The following is a 15,490-nucleotide window of genomic DNA, read 5'->3' as shown; positions in this document are numbered from 1 at the left end:
TTGCGTTTCAATGATTTTTCTTGTGAAAAACATATTTTCATTTTGGTTTCATCAGAACATAGTGGGTTCATAAATATTTTTCATAAAATTTGTATTTATTAGGGTTTTACTCCATGAAATTAGTGACGTCATATTTGCAGATAAAAAATATATATTTGCTGTTTTGAAAGAGCATGGTGTCCAAATTGCTTTTTAAATTCAGGGCGCTGCATAATCCCACGCTTAGTAGTTTTTTAGTAGTTGGGGGGCATGAAGGAAAGTTGGACTGAGCTTATATTTCCTAAATCTTGTGCCCTGCAAAACACCAGTGTATAAACCACAATGCATTGCATTTGAACGATTTGTCATTTGAAAAAATGTACAGTAGCCCTGCATTTATGGCTGGGGTTGGATTCTAAAAATAACCAGCGGTAAGTGAAATCTACAAAGTAGGGTTACTTATATGTTTAAGGTTGAAAAAGCCTTCACACGAGCAGAAAATGAAGCAAAACAAAAAACCCTTTCTCTCCTTGTTTTTAGAAACAACATGAAAGTTTGAAAAAAAATGCTTTTGGAAAACATTTAAAAATCATTTACCAGAATTGGCCAAGAAAATCCCAATTGCTGCATCTCTAATTTCTCAAAAGGACTTACTGTCTTCATTAATAGATTCCACTTTCATGCTTTTGGTCATTTTGGTGGGAAACCAATCAGATGTGTAGATATTTTGAAGTAGGCCGGCCTGTGTGGCAGCAGCTGTCGGCCATCATCGGCCCTCTCTGAGTGCTGATAGACTGCGACGCTGCAGCAGGTGGGCATGCTGCTGATGGCTGCAGCGGCAGTGGTGGACAGGCTGAAAAAGAGCAGTGTTCCAGTAAATATGGGGAGTAATTCTCACCTGCTGCTGATCTGTTTGTGGCAGTTAGCCCTCAGGCCACACACATCCATGTAAACACACACATCAGGATGCAACATGCACCAACTTGCTGGTTTGGTAAGACTGATAGAATTGCAGTTGGTTTTATTTCATGTTGGCAGTCTCACTTAAAAACTGCTTTTTAGAGATTAGAATATGATTTTTTTTTTTACTTCTAGAGGCTAGAATATAGTTACTATAAAGTGTCATTAATGTAACACAAGCAATAACTCAAACAAATCCTTTTTTTTTTAATAGAAATATATATATATATATTTTTTTTTTAATGGAGGTGCTCATGATGAATATCTCCATTTTGAGTTAACCTTAGGAGGTTCAGCTAATAGATGTCAAACTGCCGGTGGTGTGCTTGCCCTCGCAGGATGGTGCCCCTCATTGTTTCAGCGGAGTCGGTGTTTGTTTTCCTTAAATCACCAGGGAACTTTTGGCTTTCAGCGGCCAGAGAGTTTATTTTCAGGAGGACTGTTGAGGTGCAGCTGAGCTCCAGCTCGGTCTGAGGTGAGCCAATGGCACTTCCGCATCAAGGACTGCCAGATCTCCACCAACTCGTCATAGAGAAGTGCAAATGTCCTGCAGGAGGAAACAAAACAGATTGTCTTCCTTTGTCTTAAGCACATGCTGGCGTTTTATACAGTCCATCTACTGTTTTTGACACATTCTTGGATCCTCTGGTTGTTTGATTTTAAACTGGATTTCCAGAAGGTTAGAAAGGGAACTTATTTGTCCTGAATTGTCAGATACTTCCAGAAAGTCCCACTCTGATCATATTTTGATCTATTTTTAAAGCATTCTCAGTGCTCTTTTATTAATTATTATGCCAATTTTAGCCAAAAGTCTGAAAACCTTTGTAGGACAAAGTTTCTGCAGAGCAGCAGGAGTTCATTAGAAATTCACCTCTAAGGAACTGTTGGTGCAGTAAGCCTGGCCTCTTTTCCCATTATCCCCTTTGCTTACACTCTTTCCTGCTAGCTTAATACTCCTCAATGAAATGTTAAATACTTTATCATTTCAATTAAGAGACAGAATAAGCGTTGATGAAGTAGAAAATGAAAAAGAATTTTGAAGTATTGATTTTTCCTTTGAATTTTCAGTAAAAAAATGCAACTTCATTTTGAAAAAGAAAAAGCATTTCTGGTATTGACAGTTATTTTTAATTATGCTACAGAATCGCTTCCATAAGAATGGAGCAGACCAGGCAGATTGTGACTTGTTTTAGGTTCTACGTCACACCTAACAAGCTTCTTCAAAGACATTTTTTTGTCTGCTCCTGAGTCACAACAAGTGGAATAGAGAAATGCTCAGAAATGCTATTTTAAGCTAAACATTCTTTATGTCGTCCATCATGAGAATAATGCCACAAGAACATGTTAAAACACAATTTTCATCAGTTTGTTTTGACTGGGATGTTACAGAAATAAAAATAGCATCTTCGCTCTGACTTTAGTAAGGGAAGTGTTAACCGTTTTTTGTTTTGCCATCCTTTCTGAAGTTCTGCAAACCTAAGACAACATCTACGTCCAGAAATGACTTTTTTTTTTTAAATCAGATGTGAGCTGATGTTTTTTTTAACATAGAAAAATCTCAACTTTGTTGGGAGTTGGGGTTTTTCCTTCTACACCCTTTACATATCTCTTCTCCAATCAGCCGAGCGTGTTTGCCTTTGGAACTGAGGCCAAAGCTAACAGCACCTGAGCGACCCCAGCCCTCTGCTGAAAGGGGACGTATGAGCGTTTAAGGACTCTCTGCTCCGGTGTGTACTCTCACCACGCCGATTCGTGCTTCATTTCTGTTCGCGCAGAAGTCAAAGGAAGAAATCACACGATGGCCGTCACCTGAGGCAGACTCAGTTTCGTTTCCCCCCAATTCTGTTAAACACAAATGAGTGAACTTTATTTAGATTTCATCCCTAGTTCTTATTCTAACAGGAGCCACTAGCTTGAAACTAAAGAGAGCCATTCATCAAAGTAGAAGTCAAACTGATTGAGCAATCGTTTTTATGCAAATATTACACTAAATGCCCCGAGAGGATCTCCCCCACCTCCTTACAAAGCAAGTTTTATCTAAGCCAGCATCTCGTCACGTTTCACTTCTTTCTCTCAGTTCTGTCAAAGCTAAAAGAATTGCTGCAGTTTCCAGTTTTCCCTTTTTATGTACCAAAACCCAAACATTTCTGTCTTAACGAGTCATGCGCAGAAGCGTAAAGATGGCGGGGCTGGAGACGCCGCTGCACTCAGGCTGACTTTGTAGCACGCAGCCAGACATAACTATTTTTTTGAAAGCTGCGCTTTAGAACTGCAGATGGTTGAATGGATAAAAAAGGACCGACCTTTCAACCACATCAGATCGCTTTGATTTCTTCTGCACGGCGGGAGGTTGAATTGAGTTTTTTTCGCTGGCACGTTGGTCCAAAATCTTAAACCTGTTTGAGTGCCCTCACATCATAACTTCTTCTTAAGTCGCCAGAAGACATTTATTTTATAGAGCGACAGTCTATAGTGCCTCTCTAGCACAAAAATGACCAGAAAAGTCTGTTTTGATCAAATAAAATCAAATAAATCTCAAACTGATTCAAGTTTATCAACCATCTGAAGAATCCCAGTCTGTGTCTCTACTGGCTGCTCGTCTCCATATGTGTGATGCTGAAAAGGGCATTTAAACGACATTAAAGTCACACTCCAATCATATCTTGATCTATCGTTAAAGCCTGTGGTATTTTAATTATAAATATGCTGGTTTTTGCCTAAATGTACTAAAACTTGTCGATTTCCAGGACATAGTTTCTGCAGAGCAGCAGTAGTTCATGTGAAAGTTGCTTCTCCCTTCTCCGTCCCAGTTGCAGAGAGTTTTTTGTTTTGAGCCAAACAGGGAGCTTGTGGTCCACCCAGCATATTCTCGACATCAAAAAGACGCTCTTTTTTTCCCAACTTGCATTTTTTTTTTGTCTGCTCCTGATTCTCAACAATTTGAATAAAGAAATGAACGACCCTGGGTGTATTTCAGGCAGGCTACTCGAGCAGTGCGTTTACCTGGTTACTCCTTCCAAAGCCAAATTAACTCACCTGTTGCGGTCCAATCACTCTTCATCCATTTGCTTGAGCTCTGCGTTCGTCACCCCATCCTCCTCCGTTAGGGGGATGTTTAATCCCCAACTTTTTTTATGGAGATCTTTGTTTTATGTATCTGAACGGAGCCTTAGGCCAAACTAAAAGAAATATGGAATAAATATTTCTTTACGGCATGAGTTGTCTGACTGAAATGCACAGAAATGCAATTTTGAGTTTCATTTTCTTCGTATATGTCCTCCATTGTGAGAAAATGCTAAAGGACACATTAAAAACACCAAAAGCTTAATTTTTAATTGGAGTGGGTCTTTAATTTCTTACCTAAAACTAAAACATCTCTGATGCTCAAACTAAAAGGCATAAAGGTGGAAATGTTGAAATCTAGAACCTTTAGGAACATTTTTTTCCCACAAGTTCTTTTTCTTTATGTTAGCAAGGAACACATAGACTTCATGAAGTTCTATAATTATTACTATCAGGTTGGTAAAAGGCCTGAAGATTTCTTCTTTTTTTTGACTGGTGGGGATATCCATAAGCCCCAGAAAGACCCACAGATACTTCAGAAAAGGGAAAATACAACCATGCCAAAATGCTTTCAGTAGGGCGGAGTTAAGGAGGCTTCAATCGCAAATAGTTTGAAAAGTTTAGAAGGTTTCATTTATATAGACGATGTTCATCTGATCATTTTAGAATCAAGTTTTAATATTCAGCAGAGTTTCTTCAGCAGCTTGATTATCTCCCGTTTTTGATCTGTGAAGATCTGGGAGAAAAGTGAGCTAAGCCTGGGCTCTCTGATTACAGTCTAAGTCTGCTGACATCTGTCTTTTTTCTAAAAGCTGATTCCGTTTCTCTTCATGTCACCATTCCTACGAGCCCAAGCTGTTCAGCAGCTTTCAGAGAAGAGCCATGTGTGTGATGGAGAGCCAATCACAGGAAGCCTGAACAGTTACATGGCAGATCTGGAGCTAGCTTTTGTGAGATTACCGTGTTTGGTGGAATTGTCATTAAACTTTAAACTATCTGGGCCATTAACACGTATGTTCATGTCACATTTATAGGTGTGGCCTTAGTGGCCAACTTTATTTAATGAGCCACTCTAATGAAAATGCTGCTTCTGTTGTTTTTAACATGTCCTTGTAGCATTTTTCTGGACACATATAAAGTAAATTAAGCTCAAAATTGCTTTTCTGAGTAATTCCCAAAACTCAGACGTGAATTTCTAATGAACTCCCAACCCTCCACAGAAACTATGTCCCAGAAATTGACACAGGATTTTTTTTTTTTGGCTAAAAATGGCATAATCCTAATTAAAAGACCACTGGGGACACTTTTACTAAAGATCAGAAGATGACTGGAATGGGACTGGTCTAAATGTGTGTTTGTATTCTCTATGCTCTCTTAACTCTGATGTTTGTTGGAGCTTTAGAAAAAAACCAAAGCTTCTGAAATCAGGTTCCAAACAGACAGAAATGCCATTCAGAGATCTAAAAGCGAAACTACAGATCTGTGTTTTTGGTCATGAAATGTGTCAGTCTATTACAGTTTTAAAGCCACTCTGCTCCAAACACACTTCAGCAAACATTAGAATTAATGAAAGTTTTTTATTTTATTTTGTGGTAATTGCTGACTGTCGGCCTTGGCTTTTTCCCTTACAGGTTTCACTGCCTTTTCCTGATATACTTTTACTATATTTATGAAACTTCCGCTGTCTCAGGTCGGCTTTTACTTTAGCTTGAAAAAACATCGACATTCCGACCTCCTCAATCTCAGACCAACTTATCTCTTCATGTTGGACATTTTGGCTCTTTATTAGCAATCTTTCTGGGCTCTACTTAGTCTTTTAATGGGATTTAGTAACGTACCTTTACAGAAGAATAGACCAACAGTAAGCTGAGAGGGTTGTATTAGAATGTGGCGAGCTAAAATTCTGTCCACTAGATTTGAAATTCTGAGTGATTCTGCTGTTTGGTGGAGCTGAAACACAACTACAGTCGCTGCTAGTTTCTCTGGCTGTACTAATCGCATTACACTGGAGCATAAAAAAGAGTTACAACAGTGTGTGTTTCTCTTGTTTACTGAGTGTCAGCAGCCAGCTGTCTCCCAGTTAACACGTGTCTACACAGACTCCTATGCAACTAAGTTAGGGAAAAAAGAAGTCTTTTTTTTTTTACAGCTTTGTTTACACGCAGTGCAGCCTCTGAATAAAACCGAACTCTTCACATGCTCTGAATGCCTCCTCTGTGATTCAACAGCCTAAAAAAAGAGGGATGGAGCAGTCACATCGCCGATTTAAAAGCACGGCTTGACGCTGCTTTGAATTCTTGACTGCTGGTTTGGATTAATAACCAGGTTCCCTGTGTTGCAGACTGTCGAACCTGTTTTTACTTTTTCAAGTTGTTCCTCTTTATTTATGTTCGTTCTGTAAATTAATTCAGTCAGAAGTAATGCGTACAAAGTATAAAATAACCCCCCAAAACTATTTCACTATCGGGTAATCTTTCTTGATCTTTTATTCCAATACATACTTTTATTTTTCTCTATATACCTTACAAATAAAAATCAATTTAAGTCAACATCTTAAAAAATCCCAAGATGTTTATTCAAGAAAAAATAGTTGTTTAATTTTTGTACTGATGGAACAGCAAACCACAGTAATCCTCCTCCTGTCCTAACTCTGGATCGGACTGAGCGTGCTGCTTCTTTCCCTGCCGCGCTGCAGTGAGGCATGCTGTGGAGCTGGAAGTGTTTACATGCCTTTCTGAAATGCGCTGCACCTCAACCACTGCTTCCCCCCCCGTTCTTCCACTGTTTTATCCCAGCTGGTCGAGGTGTAATCACTGGTTTCACGCATGGGGACATTGTGCCACACAGGCTCTGCCCCTCAGCTGTCGTGGGTCCTCAAATCCATAGATAGCACATCAACGACCGCGCTGGTTTTTTCCTTAGACTTATGAAGCAGCCAAGTGTTTTCATGCTGGTAATCCCAGTGAAATCGCTCCCTGAACCTTTGCGCTGATCTCATGGAAAGTATGCAGCAGTATAAAACTTTGTGACCCGCGTGAACCACACTTTACTGTTTTGTTATCAAGCTAAAAACTCCAGATGCAATCAGACGAGACCTAGTCTGGAAAACAACTCTACTATGAAGGAGGTCTGGGTCAAGAGAACTCAGCTGGTACCACAATGCCAACCAAAGGAGGAGCAGATAACTCAAATCTTGATGGAGAGCTCCTAATCTCATTTTTTTTTTGTTTGTTTGTCCTTGCAGGAGGAGTACAGGGCAGAGGGGATCACCTGGCACAATATTGACTACATCGACAACAGCGGCTGCCTCAACCTCATCAGCAAGAAACCCACCGCTTTGTTCCATCTGCTGGACGAGGAGTGCAAGTACGCCACCTACTGATGCCTCTTGGCTCCAGAGACACCTCGTCTTGTTTTTATGGATACCAGATGGCCATTAAACCAGTCGGGCTCACTCATTCCTTTACTCTGTGTGATTTAGCTGCCTTTATGCATCCTCTGGTGCTTAAAATCAAACAGGTTTCATAAAAACACACTTGGTTTTTTTTTTTTTTTACATGAAAAGCTTGGGGTAACTCCACTATGATGAAACACGGGTCTGGAGGGACATTTTGGATGACTCTTGGGCTGTATGGAGAACTTCTTTAGTTTATCCTAAACGTACTGAACGACTGGTTTACTGTCACAGCTGCTGCACATATTTAGGAACACACCCATTCTGAGATGGATTCTGATGACTTACTGATGCTTAGGAGTTCAGTGTCGGCAAAACGAGACAAATAAGTGAAGCCAAACATGTCGAGATGTCCTAATGAGCCGCTTTGACCTTTATGTGAAAGCTGAAGAGAGCAGAAAAGAAAAGATGCACAAAATAAACGCATTTGTACAAATCCACAAGTAAACAAGACGTCTTTGACATTTGGTTTGGTTAAGAATTACTTTTCCCAATAATAATAATAATAAACTTTATTACAGACTCAAGGTCCATTTGCCCCAAATACACAAAACATATAAAAGACTCAAGGATAAAAACAGAACCCCTCAAACAAATGTAAAAACAATCACATAAAAGTATAAGAACAGTAGGATAACCAGGTATCATGAACTTAATAAAAAGACTAAAACTGCTGACCAATAACACAGTAATACTAATGTTTTGCCACTTCTCACATGATGACCACATTAGTGCCACAATGGAGTAGTTTAATTTACCTGCTGGCATGTGGACATCCTTTCCACTGATACGCCCAGCTCAACACTTTTTTTTAAAGATGAATAATGTGTGTGCACCGCCCCCTGGTGGTGAAGAGTGAGAAGCTCCTTCAGTTTAAATCCATCTTTTGGCAGCAGCAACAATCAGCGGCTTCATTCATTCAAGACTTTACACTCCAGTGGGTAAATGATTATTGCTAGTTTGCACAGCACTTTTTTCTGGTTTGCTTTGTCAATTTTTAAGAGATTTCTGTTTGTGTATTAAAGGCTGTTGATGAGAGCAGGTGATGAGCCTGAGGGATCTGCTAAAACATTTAATGCCTTATCCAGAAATGCTCTTCCAGCTGGATCTGGGTAGTATGCCGTGCATGCAGGTGGCCCGCACAAAATGTTCAGGCTGTAGGCCGCTCGGTGAGCCTGTAGAGCTAAAATGTTCATGCTGCGAACACTTATACAAAACGTTAGGGTAAATAAGGGTAAAATAGGTGAGATATAGGCCTCATAGATTTTTCATTTTTCAACCCCCACCTAACCCTAATGAGCTCTTTGTACTAACGGCGCCTGTTATTGCGGTTTGTTACACGCCGTATGGTTGCAGCCTGACTATTAGAATTTAAGAAATTAGACAATTAGAGCATAGCTTTAAGGACATCCTGCAGGCTCTTGAATATCATCTGTACACCTCGTGCACACGGTGTGTTGGTCCTTTAACCTCCAACATCTGCTGCTCACCTTTTCAGGAGGAAATGTCATTCATTCATTCATTCATTCATTCATTCATTCATTCATCTTCTTTCGGGGTCACGGGGCTGCTGGAGCCTATCACGGCCACTGGTGGGCGAAAGGCAGGGGACACCCTGGACAGGTCGCCAGTTTGACACAAATGTCATTTTGGTGAAAAAAAGCATCAGGTTTGGTAACTCAGAAAGAGAAATGCCAAGTTAAAAACGTTTTTCTGATACATTTGTAGGTACTTGTAGATCCATTTATGGATCATAGTATCTACTAATGTGTCTCTGAAACTGTGGAGTCTGACCTCATGTGGACCTCATTTACGTTTTGCAGATAGAATTCTACTGGCTACAAATGAAAGAAAAAGTGGGATATTATGTTTATTGAGTACAAACTAATGTCCTTTTTTGTTTGCATCCTGCGCCCTTTTTTAAATAAATTGCCCCCCCTCCTTCTCTTCCTCCTATAGACTCATTGGATTATCGCTTCTCTGCATCAACTCTAGGGTTTGGCATGAGAGTAATCACATTCTGATTCCTCCTCTAGCTCTGCTGGACAGTTTCTTCACTGCAGGGTTAACACTCTGAACAACCCCCCCATATATCAAATGCTGTTCTCTGCCACCCCCCCCCCCCCCTCACATAAAACCCCACCAGTGTGCACACAGCAGTATTTATCCATGTTAGCCGTCATCTTCTCTGCAGTGTAGTGTGGGTGCTTTGTTTGGATCCAATAACATCTGGAACTGACCACCACACCGCTGTGGAGATGGATGGGGGTCACTTTTGAAGGACCAAAGAGGGGGGGGGGAAAGCGGGGATATTGAGTCTCCCCAAGGTTTTTTTTGCAGCCATTTGAAGGAGAGTCATGTTTAATGATTGCAGGGGGGAAGACGGGTTTACATCTCATTATTTGCAGTTATTGGAGCTAGCGAGGCTTCAGGGCCTCTGGAGAGATGGATTGGGTTACTAAAGATGGGGGAGGGATTCAGCCCTACTGCAGCCGCATGGAGCTTTGGGATCCCTGCAGATACTTTCCAGTAAGCAGTGTGTGGGATCAAAGCAAAAAGTACCAGAGAAGAAGGTGCAAACAGAAGCTCTGTAACAAAACACCTAGCTGCTTTTTTCTTAATTGGTTTCACTCAAATGAATGAATGTTTTGGTCCAGCAGTGCAATTTGAGGTAAAAATTCTTTTATGAAATGTCCTTTCAGTTTTCCTCAAGCCTCCAACCAAACCCTGCTGGATAAGTTCAAACGTCAGCATGAAGGCAACAGCTACATCGAGTTCCCCGCCGTCATGGAGCCCGCCTTCATCATCAGACACTACGCCGGCAAAGTCAAGTACGGCATCAAGGTGAGGCCGATTCCACTACCGGTAGCTAGTACGCTAGAAAACACCTTCCCAAAAGCAGGATTTCATTTTTTCCATTTAGACTGATTCATCTTGGATGAATAACTCCTTGAAGTTCACATCTTTGATTTAATCTCTAATTCTTCTAAGTTTGATTTGTCTTTGTATGAATGGAAAACTGCTGGTTTTATTGTTTTGTGCATTATTCTGGCTGTGATTGCTTGAAATAAAAAGCAAAGAAATAAATGGTGGAAGTGGAATGAAATCTAAGGGAATACATTCATTCATTTCTGCTAAAGGTTTTTAGAAAAAAACATTCACAAACATCATTCATCTGTCAATTCTACTGTAGATTCTTGTATTTTTTTTAAAGAGTATTGTTAAAATACAAAGTTTTGTAGAGTTTATATGACATAATCCTGTCCAAAAAGAAAATGAAAGGCTCTAGTTTTATGTTTACATGTTAAAACCATCTACCATTAGTCACATTTAAATTCAAATGAATTGACCATTAAAAAAGACTAAATGACCATTAGTTTAAGTCTTTTTGATGTATTTTTCACTTAAATCATGTGATGTTTTGTTATGATTAAAGCAACAATCCCATTAGAAGCGGCCGTAAAGTTTCTGTACAGCAGATCAGTTTTCTGTGCTCTCACAGGTGTTGGAGTGTCATCAAACTGCCCTTTTCTCTACCGACATAAAACATATATGACGCCTGGTCTCAAGAGGTTAAAAGACCACTGGGGACGCTTTTAAAATAGATCAAAAAATGATTGGAGTGGGACTTTAATGCAAAGTCTAAAGGATGGTTGATCTCTGCAGGTACTTTGGCTGAAAGAGCCTCTCATCATTTTGGTGCCAGAACTTAATCATTGGTTGAATTCTAGTTTCCTATAACCCATGAGCCAAGTACATGTTGGGGTTAGCAGCTCAAAAACTGAATCTTGACAAACACTTACACTTTCAGAGGTATAACATGGAATGTTATTTTTAGTTTCTAGCTGAAAGGTTTTAGCTGCAGGTCTGTAAATAATATGACATGAAGGGACAATTTGAAATTCTCTCCGTAACAACTGTTCCCTCACAAACTACAATGTGAACTCAACACAAACTCAAAATAGTGCTTTCCAAACAATATTACACAAGGAAACCAGGCCAAAGTTGAAATAGTACTGCAACTACTGTATGTTTATTAAAACAAAAAGTACTGCATTTGTGGTTTGTTATACCTACAACAATAGAATTGGATATGTCAGAACAAAATACCATCAATATTTCTAAGAACTTCACAACCATTAACATGAAAAACACAAGGCACGCTTTTGGCTTATTCATCTTCTTATAATACAGAGCCTGAGTAACTTAATGTACGTTAATTCTGTGATGGGGCTTCTATTGCAAGTTAAATAAATGTTTTAACTTTTTTGTTAGTTGGCTAATTATAGTAATATACATTCTCTGCAATTGGAGGCAGCATCTTTTTATTTTTTTTGGAGGGGGAATCAGCTGTAGTATTGATTTTAGAACTTGTTTACATTTTTATAATGACATTTGGCAGAACAGAAAGAACTATAATCTGTCAAAACTGAAACACTGCTGAAGCCACACTCATCTGTGGTGTGTCAATCACTCCTAAACTGAGAACATGGATCTGGAAAGAGCACTTGGTGATCTTCCTGAGCTTCTAAAAGTTTGGATGTAGGCCAAACAGATGTTGGATGAAGGAAACCAGCCGCAGATCTGCCTTTAGTTTGGATGTTTCTAATTCTGTCTCTCCCATCATTGTTTTGATGAGAAGCACATGGGCTGGACTGAATCCTCTGCTGCTGGACCTCATGATATTCATCTGTAACAGATGCTTTTTGTGGAGGCGGGAGAGTCGTCCACGTCAGTTCAGAGCCAACAAGTCGTTGGGTGCGCATGTTCGGCAGTGAACTGACGCTGAACACCTCTGGCTTATATCGTAAAGAGAGAAATGCTTTGAAGGGTTTATGCTTTACAGCTCTGTTATCCCCAGTCTAAGTGCTTTTGGTTCATTCACATAATTTCAACAATATAAAACCTTTGATAAACGTAGCGTTTTTAACATGTTCTTGTGGCATTTTTCTGATAATGGAGGGCAAATGTAAATTAAGCTTTGCCAGAAATGTTTTTTATGCAATTTGATGTGAATCAGGAGCAGAGCAGATGTAAAAAATGCCTTTTCAAAACACATTTGTGCTGCAAAAAACATTCTGGGTGGGCCATAAGTTCCCTGCTCTACTTAAACAGAGAGAGCTCTTAGAAACGGGATGGGGTTGCTGGCTCCGCGCCAAAGTCCTCACCCACAATTCAGACGCAAATCTCTAATAAATGTCTGCAGAAATTGTCTTAGAAAACGACCGGGTTTCTGTTTTTGATATTTCCTAAAAGCAGCATAATCATAATTAATTGACAACAGAGAACGCTTCCAAAACAGATCCAAAGATGATCAGAGTAGCATTTTAACACTTAAATTAGGAGTCATAAACCAACAATAGTCTTTACAAACAGGACCTCTTGCCATTTTAAGCGTTTCCTTGTGTTACCAGCCGTTTTTTTGAGTTACAGGTTAAAAAACGGCACATCTGATTGGCTATATATATATATATTCTTTGTCCAGGAAGATTGCTCAATGTTGTCACTTTCGCCCACTCCTCAGGACTTTCGGGAGAAGAACACTGACCACATGCGGCCCGACATCGTGGCTTTGCTGAAAAGCAGCAAGAACGCCTTCATCTGTGGCCTGATGGGAATCGACCCCGTGGCGACCTTCCGTTGGGCTGTGCTGCGGGCTTACTTTAGGGCTCTTGTTGCGTTCAGGGAGGCTGGGAAAAAGCACACCCACAAAAAAACAGGTGAGGGCCGTCTGCCGAAAACGAGGCAGCAGGTTCAAATAAGGTCATGAAACGTTGCTAAACTGAACAGGAAATAAACGAACACTGACGGGGTTTGATCAGATGATTCGAATCATTTACATTTTTAATTATTTATTTTTTCCTTTGCAAAGTATTACATTGGGCTTAAAATAAAATCAGAAATCAATTTTAATGTATAAAAATGATTAAATAATCTGCTGAGGTAGCATTTCTTTAATATAAAAAAAAGATCAATCTTTTCATCGGTCTTGCACATTTTGCTGCAGGGAATGATTCAGCAGTTCCCTGTCCCGTTGCCAAAACTGTCGACAGCTTCAGTTTCCTTCACCACCCGGTTCACCAGAGGAGCCTTGAGATCCTCCAGAGATGTAAAGATGAGAAATACAGTAAGTCACCACACGTTTAACTGGAATATGAGAAAGAAAGTTCAGCTAATTCAGTACCTTTGTAGGAACTATTTCCCACATTATTCCCAAACGTTCTGTTTCACATCACCAATAACAAGTTCCTACAACTCTCACATGTTCAGGAGCCAAAGTGGTTTGATGCAGATTTGCATCAATAGGGGTTTAAATATGATAAAAACTCAACCACTTACTTGTCTATAATCAATTTTGAATAAAATAGAAAAACAATCAAATGTATACTAACATGTCGGAGGTAAATTCCGAATGCAGTGGTGGTTGAAGCTTTTTTGTGATCAAAGTTTTTCTTGTCTTCTTGTCCTGGTTCCGTTCTGGGCGACTGGCCATCAAACCAGCCTGTTCTCACACCGATTTCAGAGTAATTTAAGCAAAAGGATGTTACTCCACCTCAGATTAGACTGTGGATTGGGTCACAGCTACAAGGAAAAAACATTGTGTGTTGGTTCAAAAGTGAGAGCTAAGAAGAGAACCTTTCCCATGTAAACAGGCCAGCCAATCAACAACTAGTTCCTGAAAGTAAAAGCAGCTTGATTCGAAAAGGGTTTTGTAAAATGTTAATTCATATCAGTTTAGGGAAGTTTGCCCAAAGCAAAAACAGTAAAGAGAAGAGAATATAACAGTTTCAAGTGAAAAAGTAAAATGAGCTACAAATTCTTCAAGTTTAATTTTCTTTTTCTTTTCTTTTATTTAATCCTCCGACTTCTCGCCGTCCAGGCATCGCAAGAAAGAATCCTCGAACGCCTCTGTCAGATCTTCAAGGCACTAACGCTCTGAACGAGAAAGCCAGCTGGTGAGTTTGGGATAAGATCAGGACCAAAGAAAGGAGACTTTAAGTCTTTAAGTCCAGATGCCCTGGTTCAACTTCAATATGTCAGCTGGATGAATGAGAACCTTCATCAACATGAGATCAGGACGGTAAAGGAAGTATGAAGCAAACCTCCAAAACTGGATCCACCTTCTTTTTCACAGGGATGGCTACAGCATTGGGTGTAACGGTCGTAGCTCCAGATTGAGTCACGTTCCTACATCAGGCAGCCCCGTTCTGGAAGAAGATGGGATCTTTTTGAATTCTGCTAACAGCAAGCTCCTGGAGAGAGCTCAGGGCATATTATTGTGAGCTACACACACTCAACGACCCTACATGCTTTTTATTTTGTATTGTTCTTTATTCTGACCCAACTGCTTCTTTCATATTCAGGAGAAACAAAAACTGCAAAAACAAACCAACCCTTCCCAAGGTAAGAACCTATGACCTTTGACCTTCCCGGGGAGCATATTTCTGGTAACACTTGACTGACGCTTGTGCTTTGTATTTTCAGAATTTGTTGAATGTGAAATCTCTGCGATACCTGAGCAGCGTGACGCTCCATGATCGCATCACCAAGTCGCTGCTTCACCTGCACAAGAAGAAAAAACCTCCAAGCATCAGTGCACAGTTCCAGGTCCGCTCTGCTGCTGCCCTCTGCTGGAGGAGCTGTGGAACTACAACAACAAAGATTTCTAGATGATGTGTTTAAAGATCATTAATGAGTTATATTTGCTCCAGTTAAAATAACCTATTGTGGTGTTTGCAGGCTTCCCTCAACAAGCTGATGGAGACTCTTGACCAGTCAGAACCGTACTTTGTGAAGTGCATTCGCTCCAATGCAGAGAAGGTTTTAATTTTTTTAATTCCGAAGAATTGTCTGCTTGTTGCAGCTTCTCCTGATGGTTCACGGTAAATATTTGTCTGCTTCTGCTTTGTCAAAGCTGCCGCTGCGGTTCAGTGACAGTCTGGTGCTCAGACAGCTGAGGTACACGGGAATGCTGGAAACCGTCCGGATCCGCCAGTCGGGATACAGCAGCAAGTTCACCTTCCAGGTAAACCT

The 15,490-nt window shown here is 40.2% G+C and overlaps 1 protein-coding gene across 23 annotated transcripts in view; it reads left to right on the top strand.

Annotated features, from left to right (window-relative positions):
- Positions 1-15,490, top strand: part of LOC101159581 (unconventional myosin-IXAa) — a 135,203-nt gene that overhangs the window by 99,376 nt on the left and 20,337 nt on the right. For all 23 annotated transcript variants that reach the window (XM_023955614.2, XM_078948470.1, XM_078948465.1 and 20 more), the window contains 10 exons: positions 7,247-7,368; positions 10,159-10,300; positions 12,981-13,176; positions 13,464-13,583; positions 14,337-14,412; positions 14,592-14,735; positions 14,821-14,860; positions 14,942-15,064; positions 15,197-15,277; positions 15,372-15,482. In XM_023955614.2, the coding sequence (XP_023811382.1) occupies positions 7,247-7,368; positions 10,159-10,300; positions 12,981-13,176; positions 13,464-13,583; positions 14,337-14,412; positions 14,592-14,735; positions 14,821-14,860; positions 14,942-15,064; positions 15,197-15,277; positions 15,372-15,482 (1,155 nt within the window). The remainder of the gene's footprint in view (positions 1-7,246; positions 7,369-10,158; positions 10,301-12,980; positions 13,177-13,463; positions 13,584-14,336; positions 14,413-14,591; positions 14,736-14,820; positions 14,861-14,941; positions 15,065-15,196; positions 15,278-15,371; positions 15,483-15,490) is intronic.

The sequence above is a fragment of the Oryzias latipes genome, chromosome 6, assembly GCF_053564925.1.
Source record: "Oryzias latipes strain Hd-rR chromosome 6, Olatipes_Hd-rR_3.1".
Taxonomy (NCBI): Eukaryota; Metazoa; Chordata; class Actinopteri; order Beloniformes; family Adrianichthyidae; genus Oryzias; species Oryzias latipes.
This window is presented reverse-complemented; position numbering and strand designations above follow the sequence as displayed.